We start from the raw sequence: 22,805 nt of genomic DNA on the forward strand, positions 1-22,805 counted from the left end.
GTGAAGGTCTTCCAATAGAAGTTCCGGCATCCTGCCTTGCGTTCCCGTTGGTTGAGGGGTAGCTGGCGCACCACCTCCGACCTCACCCAGAGTGCTGCCTCCAGGTCTGGTAGAACCTCGTTTTCCCCTGCTACTGTGGTCATCAGGTCCAACATCTTCAGCAGGAGGATGTGGGAGAGGTCCTGTAGAGTAGAAAACAATAGAATAAAAAACAACTACAGAAACCACTACCTGACTGGCACCATGGATATGGCCATGTATATTTGATCTTCTTTGTTGCTAGACTCCATAACATGATGGTTTTCTTGGGACCACTTATTCTGTCAGTTATTCAAGGACCAAAACATTATCAGAAGCTTCATCAAATCATTTAACAAGTACAAGTTATGGTCATTTAATCTGACCAGTCCTCTTGAAATGGTATCACTTTTGAGCTGACTATATTACAGAATATCTTTCAAGAATGAATAAAAACACTATGCACATTTACCCTGTTTATACCTGGTTCAAACATGCATCCTTTTTTGTTGTGGGACAAGCCATAGATCTCGCACCTGTGGTATCGTGCACGTGTTTTGTTCTTTGAGTGTGTGTGTTGGTGCACTCTGTGGAACATAGTGGTATACTACATAGCTGGATCAATGAGTTAGCCAGCCAAATGTAATGAACATCCAGAAATAACTTGATTTTCTGGTTCATTAAGGGAGTTAAACTTTGATGTGTTTTTTTCTGTTGCTGAGTCAATTAGACCAGGGTTTCCCAAACACGGTCATGCCCCGCCCCCAGGTGAATGGTTTGGCTTTTGCCCTAGTACTACACAGCTGATTCAAATAACCAGCTCATCAAGCTTTAATTATTTGAATCAGCTGTGTATTGCTAGGGCAAAAAGAAAAACATGCACCCAGGGCAACCCTGAATCAGGCCACGCACATTTCAAGTTTCTTTCCTGAGAATACAGTTCTTTCTGAATAATTATTCAAGGTAGCTGGCTAACTCCTTGATCCTGCTTTGTGGTATACCCCTCTTGTGTCTTTGTCTGCTGGAATTCCCTTATGGTTGGTAATGGTACTCTCTTGCTGCTTCTCAACTATAAGACTATTGTTAATCTGCGTATGTGAGTTGACACAGGACATCCAGGTTGAAGCATCATTGGGTCCCCAGTGCTTACCTGTGACCTAAATAAGGCACCTGTTTAAAAAAAAAAAAAAAAAAAAAATATATATATATATATATATGAGAAACTTATTAATACCAACATATTTTAAAACACCTGCACAACAGTTTAATCACGACAACCTATTTTTTTTCAGAACCCTGACATGTCTGGTCCTACCTGGCCGACTCCAAAGACTCCTGGTAGTCCGGAGAGACCCGTCCCCCAGATGTCCGACTCTGAACCAGCCGTGTACAGACAGCCGCCCAAGAAGGTCTCCTCGGACGCCAGGTCCAAGTATGTGGTCCATGACCAGAACAGAGGAGGAGGAATGGCCACTAGGTACTTGGCTACTGGACCCACAGGTAAGAACATGGTGATGGGCCTTACATTACACTGGGCTTGTCTTGTGTGAAACCTTGCTATAATGAGAACTTGTGATGGATTTTTGTGAAAATCAGAAGTCCGTTATTCTGTAGCTCAAGCCTTGGAGTAGAACGTTGGACCTGACACACTACTGAGTACATCAACCCCTTTGGTGATTAGTTCTTGATGTAAATAAACATCTTGAAGTAAATGTTTGTCATGTGATTAATGTTAAGTGTGTACCCTGTGGTTATTAAGTCTTGTTTGTAAATGTAAAGTGCACTGTTTTGTATGTGTTCTACAGCTGGGCCCATGCAGCACCTCCACCAAGAGGACCCAGGGTTTCACCCTAAATCTAATGACCACTACTACCAACCACCTCCCCACCGGCTTGAAGAAGACCAATCCTTGAACCTTCACATGGACCGCTACCAGCTGATGGTAGGTTGTAATTGCTTCTGTAGCCTGGAATTCCCACTGACTATTAGTCCATTTCACCATAGTGTTTAGTGTAGTTTCTAGGCAAAGATTTGTAGTCATTTAATTTTGTTATAAAGCCAGAAATTACTCATAATATTAAAATGTATTTGGACAATGGACAAACACATCTGGCCATTATTTCTTTTTTGTATACCTATTCATCTCCTTCTGTTGACATTTTATTAAGGAATCCATCTTATGTGATCCTGCTCAATTTTTTTTTAAAGCAACTTGCACCTCCTGAGAAGCTGATTGGACACCACTCCAACATTGAGGGAGAGATTGACTCGCTCACCTGCATGCTGGCTGATCTGGACAGCTATTCACTAAACAGCACACAGGTAGGCTACCTGACTACATGGGACTGTGAGGAATAAAGGATTCCTTTTGAGACTTAATACAGAAGCATAAGACTTTGTTTACGCTTTCAGACAGCTATGAAAACTGTATCACTGGTTCCTCTGGATATTTAGGCCTCGGTTGTTAGTTACATTGTAAGTACTGGATTAAAAAATATATGTATTTATGGTCTCTTTCCATTCTTTTGCAGCTGTACGACAACGTGCCTTACAACAAAACCTCAGCCCAGCCAGGAGCCCCATCTCAGGGATGGCCGTCTATGGGTTTCCCTCCTCAGTCCACGGACCATCCTGCACCCCCAAACCCCAGTGATCCCCACCAGGGTCTCCAGTACTTCCCCCAGCCAGACTACACTGACGCCCAGGTCTCCAAACCCTACCCCCAGCATGTCCCTGCCTCCTACACTACCGCCTCCACCCCTACTGGCCCGAGGTTCAGTGTCCAGGTCAAAACAGCCCAGCCTATCACCTACTCCCAGACTGGTAGGCAAGCCGAGCAGGGTTACACCCCTCCCCCACACCGCCAGCACATGTTGCGGAACTCGCTCCAGAATCTCGCTTCCGAAGCCCAGGCGCAGGACTCCGACAGGAGCTTCAAGGGGAGTGTCGCAGGGTCTGGCGTGAAAGCCTCCCAGAGTCCCACTCCCAAAAGAGGCCCAGAGACTCATCAATCAGGGTCAGGCTCGGCACCAAGCTCCGCCTATCAGCCCAGTAAGGTACTACTGTTTGTGGTTTCTCCAAGATAAACTATGGTCTTTTTTGAATACTTGTATCTCCAGTCTTTTGGTTTCACTGATCTAAATGGGAAAGGGAAATCTACATGCTGAATGTTATTTTTTATATTTCCTGGAAAATGTTCATCTATTTGTTCAGCAGGGGACAGCAGCTCTGAGACAAGAGGAGTTGGATGGGCTCACAAAGAAGTTGGTGTATGACATGAATCATCCCCCTACAGAGGAATACCTTGGTACGTTCCTCTTTCTAATAAAATTGTATGTCCTTTGTCAATAACAGTCCAGTCAACACATCTTAATTTCCCCTTGGGCGACACAGTTCATTTCAATTCCACAATATGTCCCTCCCATTTTCCTCATCTCTTCTCCCCTTTCAATACTACCAGGTAGCTGTGCATGTTGCGGTGGCAACGTCCTTGGCGACGTTAGCGGCTGTATCGCCATGGAGCAGGTGTTCCACGTGGAGTGTTTCACTTGCATCACCTGCCACGCCCCTTTCCGGGGGCAACCGTTCTACGACCTGGACAAGCAGAGCTACTGCAAGAGCTGTTACATTGTGAGTGGCTGTCACTGACAGTCCTCTTTATGTATTGAGAAGTCTCTTCTCCCTCTTTTGTTCTACATTTCTTTTTTTGCAGTAATCTCTCAATTCATCAGATGCTCTTTTGTTCTTTCTCCGTATCTATTGGATTCTCACACACACACACTATTCTGTCTGAACCTGTGCTGCCCCTCTCCCTCCCCCCTCAGAGTGTCCTAGAGCGCTGCTTTATGTGCTCCAAGCCCATCCTGGACCGTATCCTGCGGTCCATGGGCAATGCCTACCACCCGCGCTGCTTCAACTGTGTGGTGTGTGGCTGCTGCCTGGACGGTGTGCCCTTCACCGTGGACGCCACCTCCCAGATCCACTGCCTAGACGACTTCCACAGGTCAGCAACATGGATAGGAAACGCTTACTCGGCGCCAGATACTGACTGTACTTTATTTTTTATTTTTACCCAATTTCATGATATCCAATTGGCAGTTTTGTCCCATCGCTGCAACTCCCGTACGGACTCGGGAGAGGCGAAATCACAACCCCGCCAAGCCCCACAGATTCTTGACACACTGCTCACGTAATCCTGAAGCAAGCTGCACCAATGTGTCAGATGAAACGCTGTAGAACTGGCGAGGGTGTCGGCGTGTATGCTCCCGGCCTGCCACATCCTTATCCCATCGCTAGAGCGCGATTGGATAAGGACATCCCGGCAAGCAAAACCCTCCCCTAACCCTGGGTTGGACGCTGGGCCAATTGTGTGCCTCCTCACGGATGTCGAACCCGAGGCTGTAGTGACATCTCAAGCAGTGCCTTAAACTGCTGCACCACTCAATCAACTCATGTCTAAACCCTGAACTCAAAGCATAATTCAAAGTTTAATTGATCAAGTCTCCCATTGATCAATTAATTTCTGAATGACACTTTACGAGTAATGCGTCTATTGGACAGATTATTATATCTGATTTTAAGTTTTCCACCCTCGGAGCTCTAATGTTAGCGTTGACATGGGTACTTCCTGCATCCTGTCCCACACAGGAAGTTTGCCCCTCGCTGCTCAGTGTGTGGCCAGGTCATCATCCCCGAGCCGGGCCAGGAGGAGACGGTCAGTATAGTGGCGCTGGGCCGCAACTTCCACGTCAAGTGCTATGTGTGTGAGGTGAGAGGTCACTGTGTTAGTAAAACGGTCACTCAAGTTGAATGATATTTACAGTTTGGAAGGCCATGTTAAATGTTCACAGCCCCCTCAATTGAACCGAATCCAGTGTTCTTGGATTGACCCTGTGTGATATGTCTCCTCCAGGAGTGTGGTCTGCTCCTGTCCTCTGAGGGTGAGGAGCGAGGCTGTTACCCCCTGGACGGTCACATCCTGTGTAAGGGCTGCAGCGCCCAGCACATCCAGAACCCCTCCGCCAACATCTCCACTGACCGCTAACCAACTATGGAAAATCCCCTCTTACCTTTAATTGATGACCCGCCAACCCTTCCATTACTTTCACCTGCTCTGGGGTAAAAGTTGCCCTAAGGAACAGATCTGGGATCAGTTCTACCCCCTCTGATACATAACCTTAACCACAAGGAGGAAATGTTAACCTGACTTGAAATCAGTCTCGTAGGGCAACTTCATCCTCATAGTTGTTCGTTATTCTTCAGATGCCCAAAGCTGTGGAATTAGTAGTAGGCCTACTACTGAATCTCAACCTGACAGTCTTCAATGTCAAGTAAAATTAAATAATGACTTCATAAGGTTTATAGGTACAGGGTATTGAAACGTGGATGGACGTAAGTTCAACCCATTTTCCTTATCTTCTGCTTTACACTATCCTCTATCCCTACTCCCCTCAGTCCCATACCAGTACTGTATAGAGCCCCTGACCTGCAGGCAGCAGGGGTTGCACCACTGCTTCTCACCCACACGATCCTGCGTGTTGCACACTCTCTCACACACACACACACGATCCTGCGTGTTTCACACTCTCACACACACACACACGATCCTGCGTGATGCACTGTTTCACACACACACACACACACTGTCCTGCCCAACAAAGGTGGGACATTGAAGGAGCTCTATGTAAAATGATTGTGGAGGATGATAAGGAGGTGATATTGAGGAATACAAAGTCTTCCTGGCTGTGAGGTAACTGACCAGTCCAGATAATGGAACACATATGGAGACCAAGTGGGTGTGGTGCAGTGAATAGAGTTTTTAGAAAGTAGACGGAAGGAAAGATTGACTTGACTCAACTTGTTCTTTTCCCAATGCTTTGATCTCATTGGATGTTAACACAGCCTACATACTGTCTTATAATATCTTGCACCACATGTCAGAACAGAACATCAATATTTTATTCCACAGGACAGTGATTAGTATAATGATAATTGGTACTGCATTTTAGGGAATGTTATGCTAGTCCAAACCCCCTCTTTTAAAATGTGAATGTGCTTTTTAGATATTTTTCCTTGTTTAACATTTGGGTTGATTTGTTACTTTACAATGAAGAGGAATAAGGCACAATGAAGTATGCTTGCCATTGTCTTACTGAGAAACCGGGTTCTCCATACTGGCCACATGGGCTGAGAATGTCCTCTTGTGTTCACTTTGGGTTTTTGTTTAAGCTTAGCCTTAGGAGTTTGATTTATGGTTTGCACAATTTGATTTGAGTTTGAAGTGTATGATTAGCTATTTTTCATCCCTAATGACAATTGTAGTATGTGATCAATACAATAAACCATCCTTTTTTTCAGCAAACTACATCATGTGTATGTCTTTTGATAGATCGCTGTACCTATTCAGTATTATTACACAGGACAACCTGTCACAAACCTACCAGATGAGCTAAATTACTTCTATGATTGCTTCAAGGCAAGTAACACTGAAACATGCATGAGAGCACCAGCTGTTCCGGACAATTTTGATCCCGTTCTCTGTAACTGATGTGAGTAAGACCTTTTAAACAAGTCAATATTCACAAGGCTGCAGTGTCAGATGGCTTACCAGGATGTGTGCTCCGAGCATGCGCTAACCAACTGGCAAGTGTCCTCACTGACATTTTCAAACGGTCTATGTTTGAGTGTGTAATACCAACATGTTTTAAGCAGACCACCATGTACCCCATACACTAAGATAACCTGCCTAAATGACTACTGACCGTAGCGCTCACATCTGTAGCCGTGAAATGCTTTGCAAGGCTGGTCGTGGCTCACATCAACACCATTATCCCAGATACCCTAGACCCACTCCTAATTTGCATACCGCACCAACAGATCCACAGGTGACGCAATCCCTATTGTACTCAACACTGCCCTTTCCCACCAGAACAAAAGGAACACATATGTGAGAATGCTGTTCATTGATTACAGCTCAGCGTTCAACACCATAGTGCCCTCATAGCTCAACACCAAGATAAGGACCCTGGGACTAATTACCTCCCTCTGCAACTGGATCCTGAACTTTCTGACGGGCCGCCCCCAGGTGGTAAGGGTAGGGAACACCACATCCACCACGCTGGTCCACAACACTAGGGGCCCTCAGGTGTGCGTGCTCAGTCCCGTCCTGTACTCCCTGTTCACTCATAACTGCATGACCAGGCACGTCTCCAAATCCAAGTGTACCAATGACAGTGATCACCGACATTGAGACAGCCTATAAGGAGGATGTCAGAGACCTGACCGTGTGGTGCAAGGACAACAACCTCTCCCTCAATGTGATCAAAACAAAGGAGATGATTGTGAACTACAGGAAAAGGAGGACCGAGCACGTCCCCATTCTCATCGACAGGCTTTAGTGGAACAGGTTGAGAGCTTCAAGTTCCTTGGTATCCACATCACCAACGAACTGTCATGGTCCAAACACAGTCTTGAAGAGGGCACGACAAATCCTATTCCCCCTCGAGCCTGTAAAGATTTGGCATCGGCCCTCAGATCCTCAATGTTCTACAGCTGCATCATCGATAGCATCCTGACTGGTTGCACCACTGCCTGGTATGGCAACTGCTCGGCCTCCGACTGTAAGGCACTACAGAGGGTAGTGCGTACGGCCCAGTACATCACTGGGGCCAAGCTTCCTGCCATTCAGGACCTCTATAACAGGTGGTGTCAGAGGAATTCCCTAAAAACTGTCAGAATCCAGCCACCCTAGTCATAGACTGTTCTCTCTGCTACTGCACGGCAAGCGGTACCAGAGCGCCAAGTCGATGTCCAAAAGGCTTCTTAACAGCTTCTATCCCCAAGCTATAAGACTCCTGAACAGCTAATCAAAGGGCTACCCAGACTCCTCTTTTACGCTGCTGCTACTCTCTGTTTATAATCTATGCATAGTCACTTTAACTCTACCTACATGTACAAATTACCTTAACTTACCAGTGCCCCTGCACATTGACTCTGTACCGGTACTACCTGTTTACAGCCTTGCTTGTTATTTAATGCTGCTGTTGAATTATTTGTTAATTTTATTTAACTTTTTTTCTTAAAGCATTGTTGGTTATGGGCTTCTAAGTATGCATTTCACTTCAAGGTCTACACTTGTATTTGGCACGTGACAAATAAAAAGTTTGATTTGAAAAGCAGGACATTAAGTTTATTTGATTTGACGTCAAGCATACACCAACAATCTAGACCTTAAACAACACAACAAATTAAGTAGCTGTCATTTACAGTCCCTGTGTGACACTAAGAAATAGGTCTTTGAGTGATCCAACAGGAAGAAGAGGGGCTGCTTGGTGATGGTGAGGAGGCGGGCTAACATGATGTGAAGGTCTTCCAATAAAAGTTCTGGCATCCTGCCTTGCATTCCCGTTGGTTGAGGGGTAGCTGGCGCACCACCTCCGACCTCACCCAGAGTGCCTCCTCCAGGTCCGGTAGTACCTCGTTCTCTCCCGCGGCTGTGGTCATCAGGTCCAACATCTTCAGCAGGAGGATGTGGGAGAGGTCCTGTAGGGAACGAGTAGAAAACAATATAATGTAAATTAAACTGCAGAAACAACTACCTGACTGGGAACATGGCAATTACCTTGGATATTTGAACTTCTTTGTTGCTAGACTCCATAACATGTTTTTCATGGGATCCCTAATTCTGTCAGTAATTCAAGGATCAAAACATTAGAAGCTTCATCAAATCATTTAAAGTAGAAGATATGGTCTTTTAATCTGACCAGTCCTCTTGAAATGGTATAATTTTTGAGGAAAAAGCCCATCCAGCCAAACAACTACCTACCTCATCTTTGTTTTCTGCTCTTTCGCACCCCTGTATTTCTACTTGAACATCCTCATCTGCACATATATCACTCCAGTGTAAATTGTTAAATTGTAATTACTTTGCCACTTTTGGCCTATTTATTGCCTTACCTCCTTAATTCATTTGCACACACTGTATACAAATCTTTCGATTGTGTTCGTGACTACGTATGTTTATCCCATGTGAAACTCTGGGGTGTTTTTGTCTCACTGCTTTGCTTTATCTTGGCCAGGTCACAGTTGTAAATGAGAACTTGTTCTCAACTGGCCTACCTGGTTAAATGTGAAAAAATATATATACATATATTACAGAATATCTTTCTTTTTTTTAAATATTTTTTTCCCCAATTGGTAGTGTCTACTGTCTTATCACTGCAACTCCCGTACGGACTCAGGAGAGGCGAAGGTCGAGAGCCATGCATCCTCCGAAACACAACGCAATCTAGCCACACTGCTTCTTGACACAACACACATCCAACCCGGAAGCCAGCCGCACCAATGTGTCGGAGGAAACGCCATGCACCTAGCGACCTGGTCAGCGTGCACTGCGCCTGGCCCACCACAGGAGTCACTAGTGAGTGGTGAGACAAGGATATCCCTGCTGGCCAAACCCTCCCGAACGACGCTGGGTCAATTGTGCGCCTCCCTATGGGCCTCCCGGTCGCGGCCGGCTGAGGCAGAGCCTGGGATCAAACCCAGAATATCTGGTGTCACAGCCTTAGACCACTGCGCCACCTGGGAGGCCTTTACAGAATATATTTCAAGAATGAATAAAAACGCTATACACATTAGCCCTGTTTATACCTGGTTCTAACAATCATCCTTTGTCCTTGTGGGACAAGCCATAGGTCTCACATATGAGGAATTTGTGCGTGTGTTTTATTTTTTGAGTGTCTGTGTTGGCGCACTCTATGTAACAGAGTGGTAAACTACATAGCTGGATCAATGAGTTAGCCAGCTAACTTTGATAAACAACCAGAAATAACTATTCATTTTCTGGTTCATTACAATTAAGGACCTTAAACTTAGATGTTTCTTGTTGAGTCAATTAGACCAGGGTTTCCCAAACACGTTCATGCCCCGCCCCCAGGTGTATGTTTTGGCTTTTGCCCTAGCACTACACAGCTGATTCAAATAACCAACTCATCAAGCTTTGATTATTTGTATCAGATGTGCATTGCTAGGGCAAAAACAAATAAAAAAAAAAGGGAAACCGTGAATCAGGTCATGTCCATTTTTAAGTTTCTTTCCAAAGCACACAGTTCTTTCTGAATATTTAGGCAAGTTAGCCGGCTAACTCATTGATCCTTCTTTGTTGTATACCCCTCTGGTGTCTCTGCATAATGGAATTCCCTTATGGTTGGGAATGGTGATATCTTCCCAAACCTATTGTTAAAAAAGTATGTGAGTTGACATAGGAAATCCAGGTTGAAGCCTCTCTGGGTTTACAGTGCTTACCTGTGATGTAAATATCCAAACAGCAAGTATGTTGGTGTGGCAGTGACAAATCTTCTTTCCAAAATAGGACAGTCCAGCATTTTTATTTTTATAAGAACCTTATTAATACCAACATGTAAGTGTTTTGTTATAGTTTTAAATTGTAACAGTTTAATCACTGCAACCTTTTTTTCAGAACCCTGACATGTCTGGTCCTACCTGGCCGCCTCCGAAGACTCCGGGTAGCCCGGAGAGACCCGTCCCCCAGATGTCCGACTCTGGACCAGCCGTGTACAGACAGCCGCCCAAGAAGGTCTCCTCGGACACCCGGCCCAAGTATGTGGTCCATGACCAGAACAGAGGAGGAGGCGGAATGGCCACTAGGTACTTGGCTAAAAGATCCACAGGTAGGAACACGGTGGTGGGCTTTACATTACACTGGGCTTGTCTTGTGTGAAACCTTGCTATTATGAACTTGTGATGGACTATTGTGAAAATCAGAAGTCCGTTCTTCTGTAGCTCAAGCCTTGTAGTAGAGCGTTGGACCTGACACACTACTGAGTACATCAACAGCTTTGGTGATTAGTTCTTGATGTAAATGTTCGTCATGTGGTTCATGTTAAGGATGGACCCTGTGGTTATTAAGTATTGTTTGTAAATGTAAAGTGCACGGTTTTGTATATGTTCCACAGCCGGGCCCATGCAGCACCACCACCAAAAGGACCCAGGGTTTCACCCTAAATCTATTGACCACTACTACCAACCACCTCCCCACCAGCTCAAAGAAGACCAATCCTTGAACCCTCACATGGACCGCTACCAGCTGATGGTAGGTTGTAATTGCTTCTGTATCCTGGATTTCCCACTGACTATTGGTCCATTTCACCATGGTGTTTAGTGCTGTTTCCAGGCAAAAATTTGTAGTAATTTTGTTATGAAGCCATAAATCGCTCATCCCATATTCAAATGTATGCGGACAAACACATTTTCAGATTTCTATATTTTCTATCTATCCATCTCTTGCTGTTGTGACATTTTATAAACTCACCCATCTTCATGTGATCCTGCCCAAAAAAAATCAGCACCAGGGACGTCCTGAGAAGCTGATTGGACACCATTCCATCATCGATGACGAGATTGACTCGCTCACCTGCATGCTGGATGATCTGGACAGCTATTCACAAAACAGCACACAGGTAGGCTACCTGACTGACGACATGGGACTGAGAGGAATGCATAGAGAATATATATATTAATGGTCCCTTTCCTTTCTTTTGCAGCTGTACGACAATGTGCCTTACAACAAACACATCACAGGGGACCGCTACAAACCCTCAGCCCAGCCAGGAGCACCCTCTCAGGGCAGGTTGTTCATGGGTCTCCCACCTCACCCCCAACACCAGTATCGTCCTACACCCCCATTCCCCAGAGATCCCCTGTACTTCACCCAGCCAGACTACGCCGATGCCCAGGACTCCAAACCTTACCCCCAGCCTGTCACTTCCTCCTACACTACAGCCTCCACCACTACTCGCCCGAGGATTAGCGTCCAGGACAAAACAGCCCATCAGACTGTCCCTCATGGCTGGTACCCTTCCAACCCTGCTTCCCAAGCCCAGGAGCTGCACTCTGAGAGGGGTTACAAAGGGAGTGCCGCAGGGTCTGGAGGGAGAGTCACCAAGTGCCCCATGTCCAATAGAGGCACAGAGACTAAAAAATCAGGGTCATGCTCGGTACCAAGCTCCGCCTGTCAGCCCAGTAAGGTGAGTGTCTGGAGTTCAAACGTCAACTGTTTGTGGTGCCTCTAAGATAAATTATGATCCTTTTTGAGTACTTGTATCTCCAGTCTCTTGGTTTCACTGATCTAAATGGGAAAGTAAAATTCTCTATGCTGATTTTTCTGGAAAATGTGCATTTATTTGTCCAGCAGGGGACAGCAGCTTTGAGACCAGATGAGGAGTTGGACCAGCTCACTAAGAAGTTGGTGTATGACATGAATCATCCCCCTACAGAAGAATACTTTGGTACGTTCCGCTTTCTTTCTAATAAAATTGTATGTCCTTGGTAAATAACAGTCCAGTCAACACATCTGAATGTCGCCTTGGGCGACAAAGTTAATTTCAATGCCACAATATGTCCCTCCCATTTGCATCATGTCTTCTCCCCTTTCCCTCCATACTACCAGGTCGCTGTGCACGTTGCGGTGACGACGTCCTTGGCGACGTTAGCGGCTGTATCGCCATGGAGCAGGTGTTCCACGTGGAGTGTTTCACTTGCGTCACCTGCCACGCCTGTCTCAGGTGGAAACCGTTCTATGCCCTGGTCAAGCAGAGCTACTGCGAGAGCTGTTACATTGTGAGTGGCTGTCACTGACTGTCCTCTCTAGGTATTGAGAAGGCTCTTCCTCTTCTTGTTCTACATTTCTTTTTAGCAGTAGTCTCAATTCATCAGTTGATCTCTTTTGCTCTTTTTCACCGTCACCTCCATCGATTGGATTCTCTCTAGCGCACACTATTCTGTCTGAACTTGTGCTGCCCCTCTCCCTCCCCCCTCAGACTACCCTAGAGCGCTGCTCCAAGTGCTCCAAACCCATCCGGGACCATATCCTGCAGTTCATGGGCAAGGCCTACCACCCGTGCTGCTTCAACTGCGTGGTCTGTGGCTGCTGCCTGGACGGTGTGCCCTTCACCCTGGACGCCACCTCTCAGATCCACTGCCTAGACGACTTCCACAGGTCAGCAACACAGATTGAACACACTTCCTCTGTGCCAGATACTGACTGTATTTTAATTTTTTCACCCCCAATTTCATGATATCCGATTGGTAGTTAGTCTTGTCCCATTGCTGCAACTCCCATACAGATTTTTTTAGACCTTATTACTGGACCAGCTAATTATCTACTAGCTATTTAGTCATTGTTAGCTACTGCTAGCTGTCTTTACCTTTTTTAGCTCAGACACCAGCCGCTTCATCCTGGATAGCACGGATAATACCTGCCAGTCTGCACAGCGCGATATCAGCCCTGAGCATATCGAACTGCTTTTTTACCCTCACTACATCACTGGATTCCTGCTGCAAGCTCTGGACCATTACACCAGATCATCGCAGGTAGCTAGCTTTTACCGATTTGTTATTGTGGCTAACGCCCTTGTCCAGAAGCTGCACGAGCTAGGCCCATCTCCCGGCTAGCAAACGAAGTACACCAACTACAATACCTCTCTTGCCATTTGGCCTGGACCCTTTATCGACACGGAGCACCGCCGATCCATCACGGCTGGTCTGCTGAAGTAATTAGGCCGATGTGCCTCTGCGTCGTGGATGTTGAAGACCCATCTGCTATCCCCAGCCCGCTAGCTTCCTCTAAACCTTGTCTCCCGCTCGCCTAGTGTAGTAACGACTACCGAACGGCTCCCTGTTTCGTCTATTGCTGCTCATTGGACCCTATGATCACTCGGCTACACAATTGATGCCTGCTGGACTGTTCATTAACACGGTACTTCATTTTGTTTACCAGCCTAGAACTCAGGCCCTGTGTGTAGCTAACTGACCGTCTTTGCCCCTTCATCGCCATTTACCCTTTGTCTTACCTGTTGTCTTTGCTCTCCTGTGATTGCTTTATGCCTCATGTCAATATGCCTTGTATACAATTTAGGGCAGCTCTCATCGTTTTATCTTCTTAGGGCTATGCTCCTTTTCCCCCAGAATTACATGCCCAAAGTAAATTGCCTGTTGCTCAGACCCTGAAGCCAGGATATGTATATAATTGGTACCATTGGAAAGAAAACACTTTGAAGTTTGTAGAAATTATAAAATAATGTAGGAGAATTTGTCTTTTTGAGACCATGGTCTTACAAAGGCAAGTATAAGGGCATACTCAATTCTAGCTCCCAGTATGCAATTCCTATGGCTTCCATTGGGTGTCAGCAGTCTATTTTCAAGGATTCAGACTTGTAACTTCCAAAATGAATAAGAAATATCAGTTGTACTACAGGGACAGTTTTGGAAATTTGTGTTTGGGCATGCCATGAAGACAAGACGCACCTGCTAAAATCGGTTTGGACATACTACTTTCCGTAAGAAATATTATAGTTTACATTTTAAGGTATCTGAGTAGTAAATAAATGTATTTTGACTTGTTGAAACAAAGTTTAGGGGTAGATTTTCAGATTCCTTTCTCTGCAGTTGAACGAGTGGGTTACTCAAATCGATGGCGCCAGCTAAACTGACCTTTTTGGGATATACGTTATATCTGGCACCCTTTGGATGACAAATCAGAGGAAGATTTTCAAAAAGTAAGTGAATATGTAATCACTATTTGTGAATTTATGAAACCGATCTAAAATATTTAGATGTGGGGCGCCGTCCTCAAGCAATGGCATGCTATCGCTGTAATAGCTACTGTAAATCGGACAGTGCAGTTAGATTACCAAGAATTTAAGCTTTCAACCGATATAAGACACTTGTATGTACCTAAATGTTTAATCAGAATTACGGATATTACATTTTGAATTGCACGCCATCCAGTTTCACTGGAAGTTTTCCTGCTAAGCGGGATGCCTAGCCCTTTACTGCGGAGCCCCTATTCCCTCAACATGTCAGATAGCCCTTTTGTCCCATCCCCCACACATGTGGAGACCGCACCTAGCTTAAAACCTGTTATGCCACCCCCCCCCCCTCCCGTTCAGCTGAAAAGGTGGCGCAGGGAATTCAAAAATATTCTTTAGAAATATTTAACTTTCACACTAATAAGTCCAATACCTCAAATGAAAGATAAACATCTTGTTCATCTACCCATGTCCGATTTGTAAAATGTTGTACAGCAAAAACACAAATATTTATGTTAGACCACCACCAAATCAAAGGGAAAACGCAGCCATTTTTTCCAGCCAAAGATAGTCACAAAAGCAGGATTGGAGATAAAATGAATCACTAACCTTTTGAAAATCTTCATCAGATGACATTCATATAACATGTTACACAATACATTTATGTTTTGTTCGATAATATGCATATTTATATCCACAAATCTCGGTTTACATTGACGCCATGTTCAGAACTGCCTCCAAAATATCTGGAGGAAGTATAGAAAGCTACGCCAGATAAGAGATACTCATCATACATTTTGACTATGTTCTACATATAATTAAAGATACACTGGTTCTTAATGCAACCGCTGTGTCAGATTTTTTTAAATAACGTTACGGAAAAAGCCTAACATTGCAATAATCTGAGACAGCGCTCAGACGTAGAAGTATTTCTCCGCCATGTTGGAGTCAACAGAAATACGAAATTACAACATAAATATTCCCTTACCTTTGCTCTTTCTTCAGAATGTAGTGCAAGGAGTCCTAGTTCCACAATAAATCGTTGTTTTGTTCCATAATGTCCAATACTAGTGTCCAAGTAGCTGCATTCACTATCACTTTCAGCTCACGTGCCCAAAAACGGACTGCTGGTCCAGGATAACTTGCACGAAAACTTCAAAGAAATATTCCAGGTCGAATAAACTGATTCTCTACTTAGTTTGACCAATCTTCAGGATGTTATTATAATATATATATATATATATATATATATATATATATATATATATATATATATATATATATATATATATATATATATATATATATATATATATATATATATATATATATATATATATATATATATATATATATATATATATATATACACACAATAATCTTCCAACCGGATCATACGTTTTCAGCTGGAGCCAAATGGAACGGCGGTAGCACCCACAGAGAAATGCGCCACAGGAAAATGGCATTCTGTCGGGACACTTACTATTTCCTCTCCCATTCGGTCAAAGTTCACAGCAAATGCTCCATTCCACTTTCTACTGAATGAGGACATCTAGTGGAAGGCGTAGGAAGTGCTACCAGATCCATATATTTTTGGGAAAGGAGGGGGCGATGACGTCAATGTTGCCCCACATTCAGAATTTCACTTCTTGATTGGAAGATTGCCTGCCCTATGAGTTGTTATACTCACAGACATAATTCAAACAGTTTTAGAAACTTCAGTGTTTTCTATCCAATAGTAATAATAATATGCATATATTACAATTTAGGACAGAGTAGGATGCAGTTCAATATGGGCACGCAATTCATCCAAAGTGAAAATACTGCCCCCTATCCTCAACACGTTTTAACTGGCGCCTGCAACCTCATCTTCACTCAATGCCTAGGTTTACTTCCATACCCTTGCCTGTACACTATGCCCTGACTCCATCCTACCACACCCAGAAATATGCTCCTTTTAATTCTGTTCCCAAAGCACTAGACGACTAGTTCAAATAGCCTTTAGCCGTACCCTCATCCTATTCCTCCTCTGTTCCTCTGGTGAAGTAGAGGTTAACCCAGCCCTGCGTGTCCCCAGTCGCTCATTTGTTGACCTTCTGTAACCTTCAAAACCATGGGGTAATTCGGGTTAATTCATGTTTTTCATCAAAGCCTCCTCCCTAAGTTTGCTTTATTCACTGCTTTAGCACACTCCTCTAACCCTGATGTCCTAGCCTTGTCTGAATCCTGGCATAGGAAGGCCACAAACTTCTGAAATTTCCTTCCCCAATTATCGTCAAGATAGAACTGCTAAAGGGGGTGGAATTGCAATCTACTTTAGATATGCAGAGTTCTGTCATTCTTTCCAGGTCTATGCCCAAACAGCGTCTACTTTAACATTTATTTATTTGACCTTTTTAAAAAAAATAAAAAAAATAAAAACTTTTTAGCTAGTCAAGTCAGTTAAGAACAAATTCTTATCTTCAATGACGGCCTCGGAACAGTGGGTTAACTGCCTTGTTCAGGGGCAGAAGGAGAGATTTGTACCTTGTCAGCTCAGGGATTCGATTTTGCTACCTAAGTCCCACACTGTTGCCGCTTGTTATAGACCCCCCCCCCCCCCCCCCCCCCCCCCATCCTCCTCCGCTCTAAGTTGTGCTTGGGCACTATATGTGAAATGATTGCCCCCCCCCCCCCCCCCCCCCCCATCCATCGTCAGAGTACGTACTGCTAGGTGACCTAAACTGGGATATGCTCATCTAAGCTAGATGCCCTCAATCTCACACAAATGATCAAGGAACCTACCTTGATATAAGGGTACCCTCATAGATATCATCATGACCAACTTGCCCTCTAAATACAGCTCTGCTGTTTTCAACCAGGATCTCAGCGATCACTGCCTCACTGTTATGGGTCCGTGGTCAAATGACCACCCCTCATCACTGTCAAACACTTCAGCGAGTAGGCCTTTCTAATCGACCTGGCCCGGGTATCCTGGAAGGATTTTGACCTCATCCCATCAGTAGATGATGCCTGTTTGTTCTTTAGAAATGCTTTCCTCACCATCTTAAATAAGCATGCCCCTTTCAAAAATTGTAGAACTAAGAACAGATAAAGCCCTTGGTTCACTCCAGACTTGACTGCCCTTGACCAGCACAAAAACATCCTGTGGCGTACTGCACTAGCATCGAATAGTCCCCGCGATATGCTACTTTTCAGGGAAGTCAGGAACCAATATATAGTCAGATAGGAAAGCAAAGGCTTGTTTTTCAAACAATTGCATCCTGTAACACTAATTCCCCCAAATATTGGGACACCAGTCTATGGCGAATAAGAGCACATCCCACCTGCCCACTTCACTGAGGCTAGGAAACACTGTCACCACTGATAAATCCACGATAATCGATCATTTCAATAAGCATATCTCTATGGCTGGCCATGCTCTCCACCTCGCCACCCCGACCAACAGCTCTGCAGCAGCCCAAGCCCCCCCCCCCTGCTTCTCCTTCACAAAAAATCCATACAGCTGATGTTTTGAAGACCTGAAAAATCTGGACCCCTACAAATCAGCTGGGCTAGACAATCTGGACCCTCTCTTCCTAAAATTATCCGCTGCCATTGTTGCAACCCCTATTACTAGTCTGTTCAACGTATCTTTGGTATTGTCTGAGATTCCTAAAGATTGGAAAGTGGCCACGGTCATCCCCCTCTTCAATGGGGAGACACTAGACCCAAACTGCTACGGACCTATATCCATCCTCCCCTGCCTTTCTGTAGTCTTCGGAAGCCAAGTGAACAAACAGATCACCGACCATTTCGAATCCCACTGGACATTCTCTGCTATGCAATCCGGTATCCGAGCTGGTCATGGGTGCACCTCAAGGTACTAAACAATATCATAACCACCATCGATAAAAGACAGTACTGTGCAGCCGTCTTCATCGACCTGGCTAAGGCTTTCGACTCTGTCAATCACAGCATTCTTATCAGCAGACTCTAATGACTGCCTCGCCTGGTTTACCAACTACTCAGAGTTCAGTGTGTCAAATCGGAGGGCCTGTTGTCCGTACCTCTGGCAGTTTCTATGGGGGTGCCACAGGGTTCAATCTCGGGCCGACTCTTCTCGGTGTATGATGTCATTCTTGCTGCTGGTGATTCTTAGATCCACCTCTATGCAGACGACACCATTCTGTATACATCTGGCCCTTCTTTGGACACTGTGTAAACAAACCTCCAAACGAGCTTCAACGCCATACAACACTCCTTCCGTGGCCTCCAACTTCTCTTTAATGCTAGTAAAACTAAATGCATGCTCTTCAACTGATAGCTACTCGCCCAACTAGCATCACTACTCTGGACTGGTTCTGACTTAGAATGTGGACAACTATAAATACGTAGGTGTCTGGCTAGACTGTAAACTCTCGAGACTCATAATCATCTCCAATCTAGAATCGACTTCCTATTTTGCAACAAAGCCTCCTTCACTCATGCTGCCAAACATACTCTCGCAAAACTGACTATCCTACCGATCCTTGACTTCGGCAACGTCTTTTACAAAAGTCTCCAACAACCTACTCAGCAAATTGGATGCAATCTATCACAGTGCCATCCGTTTTGTCACCAAAGCCCCATATACTAGCCACCACTGCGATCTGTATGCATTCGTTGGCTGACCCTCGCTTCATATTCGTCGCCAAATCCACTGGCTCCAGGTCATCTAACTCTTGGCTAGGTAAAGCCCAGCCTTATCTCAGCTCACAGGTCACCATACCAACACCCACCCCTAGCACGGAATCCAGCAGAATTATTGCACTGGTTATCCCCAAAGCCAACACTTCCTTTGGCTGCCTTTCCGTCCAGTTCTCTGCTGCCAATGACTGGAATGAATTGTCAAAAATCACTGAAGCTGGAGACTTATCTCCCTCACTAACTTCAAGCGTCAGCTGTCAGAGCAGCTTACCGATCGCTGCAGCTTTACACAGCCCATATGTAAATGGCCCATCCAACTACCTACCTCATCCCCATATTTGTTTTTGTTTTTTTGCTCGCACATCCTCATCTGCACATCAATCACTCCAGTGTAAATTGTAATTACTTCGCCACTATGGGCTATTTATTGGCTTACCTCCTTACTTCATTTGCGCACACATTATACAGATTTTTCTATTGCGTTATTGACTGTACGTTTATTTACCCCATGTGCAACTCTGTTGCTTTTGCCTCACTCCTTTTCTTTATCTTGTTCAGGTCGCAGTTGTAAATGAAAACATGTTCTCAACTGGCCTACCTGGTTAAATAAAAAACCCGGACGACACTGGGCCAATTGTGTGCCGCGTCATGGGTTTCGAACCCGGGTCTGTAGTGACGCCTCAAGCTGTGCCTTAGACCTCTGCGCTACTCGGGAGGCCACTGACTATACTTCAGGCATGCAATCAACTAGAACACTAGCACAACAATCAGATATAATCATCTGTCCAGTAGACCCATGTCTAAAACTTAGTGTAATTCAGAGATGAATTGATCAATGGGAGACTTGATCAATTCAACTTTGAATTATGCTTTGAGTTTATAAGTTCTAGACATGAGTCTATTGGATAGATTATTATATCTGATTGTTGTTTTCCACCCTCTGAACTCTGTTAGTGTTGACGCTGGTGTTTCCTGTCCCACACAGGAAGTTTGCCCCTTGCTGCTCAGTGTGTGGCCAGGCCATCATGCCTGAGCCGGGCCAGGATGCGGCGGTCCGTATAGTGGCACTGGACCGCAGCTTCCACGTCAACTGCTATGTGTGTGAGGTGAGCGGTCACGTGTGTGAGTTAAACAGGTCACTCAAGTTGAATGATGTTTACAGTTGTACACAGCCCCCTCAGTTGAACCTAATCCAGTGTTCCTGGATTGACTCTGTTTTCTTTGTCCCCTCCAGGAGTGTGGTCTGCGCCTGTCGTCTGAGGTTAAGGGGCGAGGCTGTTACCCCTTCGACGGTCACATCCTGTGTAAGGGCTGCAGCGCCCAGCGCATCCAGGACCTCTCTGCCAATATCTCCACTGACTGCTAACCAACTATAGGAAGTCACCTCGTACCTTTAACCTATGACCCCTCAACCCTCCCATTACTTTCACCTGCTCTGGGGTAGATGTTAGAGATCTGGAATCAGTCCTACTCCTCTGATACATAACCTTAACCACAAGGGGGAAATGTTAACCTGACTGTGTCTAAGGGCATCTTCACCCCCCTTCACGTTCATCCTCTCAGCCTTTCTTTATGCTTCAGATGCCCAAAGCTGAGGAATCAGTAGTAGTTGGCCTACTATTGAACCTCAATCTGACAGTCTCCAATATGAAGTCATTATTTAATTTCCCTTGACCAGGTTTATTGGTACAGGATTACAGGTTATTGAAACATGGATTGACAATAAGTTTGACCCCTATGCCTTATCCTCTGCATCATACGATCACATTCTCTCTTCCTACTCCCGTCCCACTACACCGTATTCCCTACCCCTCAGTCCCATACAAGTACTGGATAGAGCCCCTAATCTGCACCCCCACCCCCCACCCCATCCCAAACCCTTGACGGCACCACTGCTCAACTCACACACTATCCTTCATGTTGCACACTGTCTCACGCACACTATCCTTCATGTTGCACACTCTCACATACACACTATCATGCTAGACACAGGTGGGACATAGAAGGAGCTCTATGGAAAATAATGATTAATTGATATTGACAATGTGGAGGATCATAAGTAGGAAAATGAGGTGATATTGAGGAAGAGGATAATGGCGAGGAATACAATATCTTCCTGGCTGTGGGGTAACTGACCATTCCAGTTAATGGAACATTATATTTTGTATACCACTAAAGTCAATAACAGTGCTGACCTGCCTCAAAGTGCACATATGCAAGGTGTTTCTGACTGAGTTTATATTGCAGGTGGTTTTGGTTGTGGTGTGAATGTGTTTGGAGACCTTTCATTGGAGAGCAAGTGGGTGTAGTCAGTGTGTTGTGCAGTGAATAAGAGTTTTTAGAAAGTAGATGGAAAAAGAGATCACTAAAGTTGATGCTTTATTGGATGTTAATACAATATGTAGGCCATCATATAATGATATCTTGCACTGTATGTCAGAACTTAACATGAATATTTTATTCCACTGGACAGCAATTTGTGTACTGCATTTTAGATAATGTTACTTGTATACCAGTTCAAACCCCCTCTTTTAAAATGTTCATGTGGTTTTCAGATGTTTTTCCTTTTTAACATTTTGGTTGATTTGATACGTTACAATGAAGATGAATAAGGTGCAATGAAATGTTTGCCCTTAAATCACTGAGAAACTGCGATCTCCATGCTGGCCACGTGGGCTGAGAACATCCTAATATGGGTTTTTGTGTAAGCTTAGCCTTAGGAGTTAGATTTGTTAGCAATGTTTAAGTAACTCTGACGGAGTTATTCCCAAATTGTAATTTGGCCATTTAGTTTGTCTTGCTGTCCTCATTTTGTCTTGTAATTTAAAAACTGCTAGTATGGTTTGATAGGTTTGAAGCTTCTCTTCCAACTACAAGACCCTTAGAATATCAATTTATATTGTTTTCTTTGTCCAGAAATGTTTTTTTTCAGTATTTGATTCTAAGAGTATAGGTCAATGAGCACAATGATATGAAGGTTCTTGTTTTGAGCCCTATAAGTTGCATTTTTCACTTATTTCAACTCCTGTTGTGCTGCTATTGTCACAAAGTTGATGTTTATCTGTGATTATGAGGGTAAGGGTCATCACTGTTTTTTCACTGTGTAATTTTGTTCCACAGCATCCTATGATTATTCTGCAGTGCTTATCAATATTTATCCATGAGAGGAATAGACTGAGCAGGTGGTTTGTACAATTTGACTCAAGTTAGAAGTAGGCGTGTGAATGATTAGCTTATTTTTCCCCTCTAATGCCGATTGATCAGTAGTATGCTACGAAGACAATAAACCATCCTTTTTTTCCGGCAAACTACACCATGTGTATGTCTTGATAGACCGCTGTACTAGACCCCAACCTATGGAAAGGCACCATACTTAGAACCTTAAATTAAAGTTTATTTGATTTGAGGTCAAGCATAACCAACATTCTAGACCTTAAACAATGCCACAAATTAAGTAGCTGTCATTTACAGTACCTGTGTGACAATGTAAAAAATGGGTCTTTAAATGATCCA

General features: G+C 44.4%; 2 protein-coding genes across 5 annotated transcripts; both read left to right on the top strand.

The window, feature by feature from the left end:
* The first annotated feature begins 894 nt into the window (after window positions 1-894).
* LOC118936379 (thyroid receptor-interacting protein 6) lies at window positions 895-6,380 on the top strand. 3 transcript variants are annotated; one of them, XM_036958007.2, is made up of 10 exons: window positions 895-981; window positions 1,311-1,518; window positions 1,824-1,960; window positions 2,227-2,340; window positions 2,550-3,074; window positions 3,232-3,325; window positions 3,479-3,648; window positions 3,843-4,021; window positions 4,666-4,786; window positions 4,931-6,380. In XM_036958007.2, exons 2-10 carry the CDS (start codon window positions 1,320-1,322, stop codon window positions 5,060-5,062), a joined length of 1,671 nt encoding a protein of 556 aa, XP_036813902.2. In that variant the 5' UTR covers window positions 895-981; window positions 1,311-1,319; the 3' UTR covers window positions 5,063-6,380. The 3 variants fall into 3 exon arrangements, with proteins under 3 accessions (XP_036813902.2, XP_090070787.1, XP_036813903.2); XM_090214661.1 differs by having other exon boundaries at window positions 911-1,055; XM_036958008.2 differs by having other exon boundaries at window positions 911-1,055; window positions 3,235-3,325.
* Window positions 6,381-10,030: 3,650 nt separating this feature from the next.
* Window positions 10,031-21,911, top strand: LOC149973247 (thyroid receptor-interacting protein 6-like). Of its 2 annotated transcripts, none has more exons than XM_036957993.2 (10): window positions 10,031-10,086; window positions 10,496-10,706; window positions 10,992-11,128; window positions 11,382-11,495; window positions 11,580-12,062; window positions 12,227-12,323; window positions 12,485-12,654; window positions 12,855-13,033; window positions 20,278-20,398; window positions 20,527-21,911. In XM_036957993.2, exons 1-10 carry the CDS (start codon window positions 10,033-10,035, stop codon window positions 20,656-20,658), a joined length of 1,698 nt encoding a protein of 565 aa, XP_036813888.1. In that variant the 5' UTR covers window positions 10,031-10,032; the 3' UTR covers window positions 20,659-21,911. The 2 variants fall into 2 exon arrangements, with proteins under 2 accessions (XP_036813888.1, XP_036813889.1); XM_036957994.2 differs by having other exon boundaries at window positions 12,230-12,323.
* The last annotated feature ends 894 nt before the right edge of the window (window positions 21,912-22,805 follow it).

Source organism: Oncorhynchus mykiss, chromosome 21 (assembly GCF_057628025.1).
Source record: "Oncorhynchus mykiss isolate SJ-2025 chromosome 21, ASM5762802v1, whole genome shotgun sequence".
NCBI lineage: Eukaryota > Metazoa > Chordata > Actinopteri > Salmoniformes > Salmonidae > Oncorhynchus > Oncorhynchus mykiss.

Coding starts and splice junctions, on each gene's coding strand:
- LOC149973247 (XM_036957993.2), top strand. CDS start 10,033: ATGTGCATTGCTAGGGCAAAAACAAATAAAAAAAAAAGGGAAACCGTG. Junction 10,707..10,991: donor CTTGGCTAAAAGATCCACAG/GTAGGAACACGG, acceptor TATGTTCCACAG/CCGGGCCCATGCAGCACCAC. Junction 13,034..20,277: donor TGCCTAGACGACTTCCACAG/GTCAGCAACACA, acceptor TGTCCCACACAG/GAAGTTTGCCCCTTGCTGCT.
- LOC118936379 (XM_090214661.1), top strand. Junction 3,075..3,231: donor CCGCCTATCAGCCCAGTAAG/GTACTACTGTTT, acceptor CTATTTGTTCAG/CAGGGGACAGCAGCTCTGAG. Junction 3,649..3,842: donor ACTGCAAGAGCTGTTACATT/GTGAGTGGCTGT, acceptor CTCCCCCCTCAG/AGTGTCCTAGAGCGCTGCTT.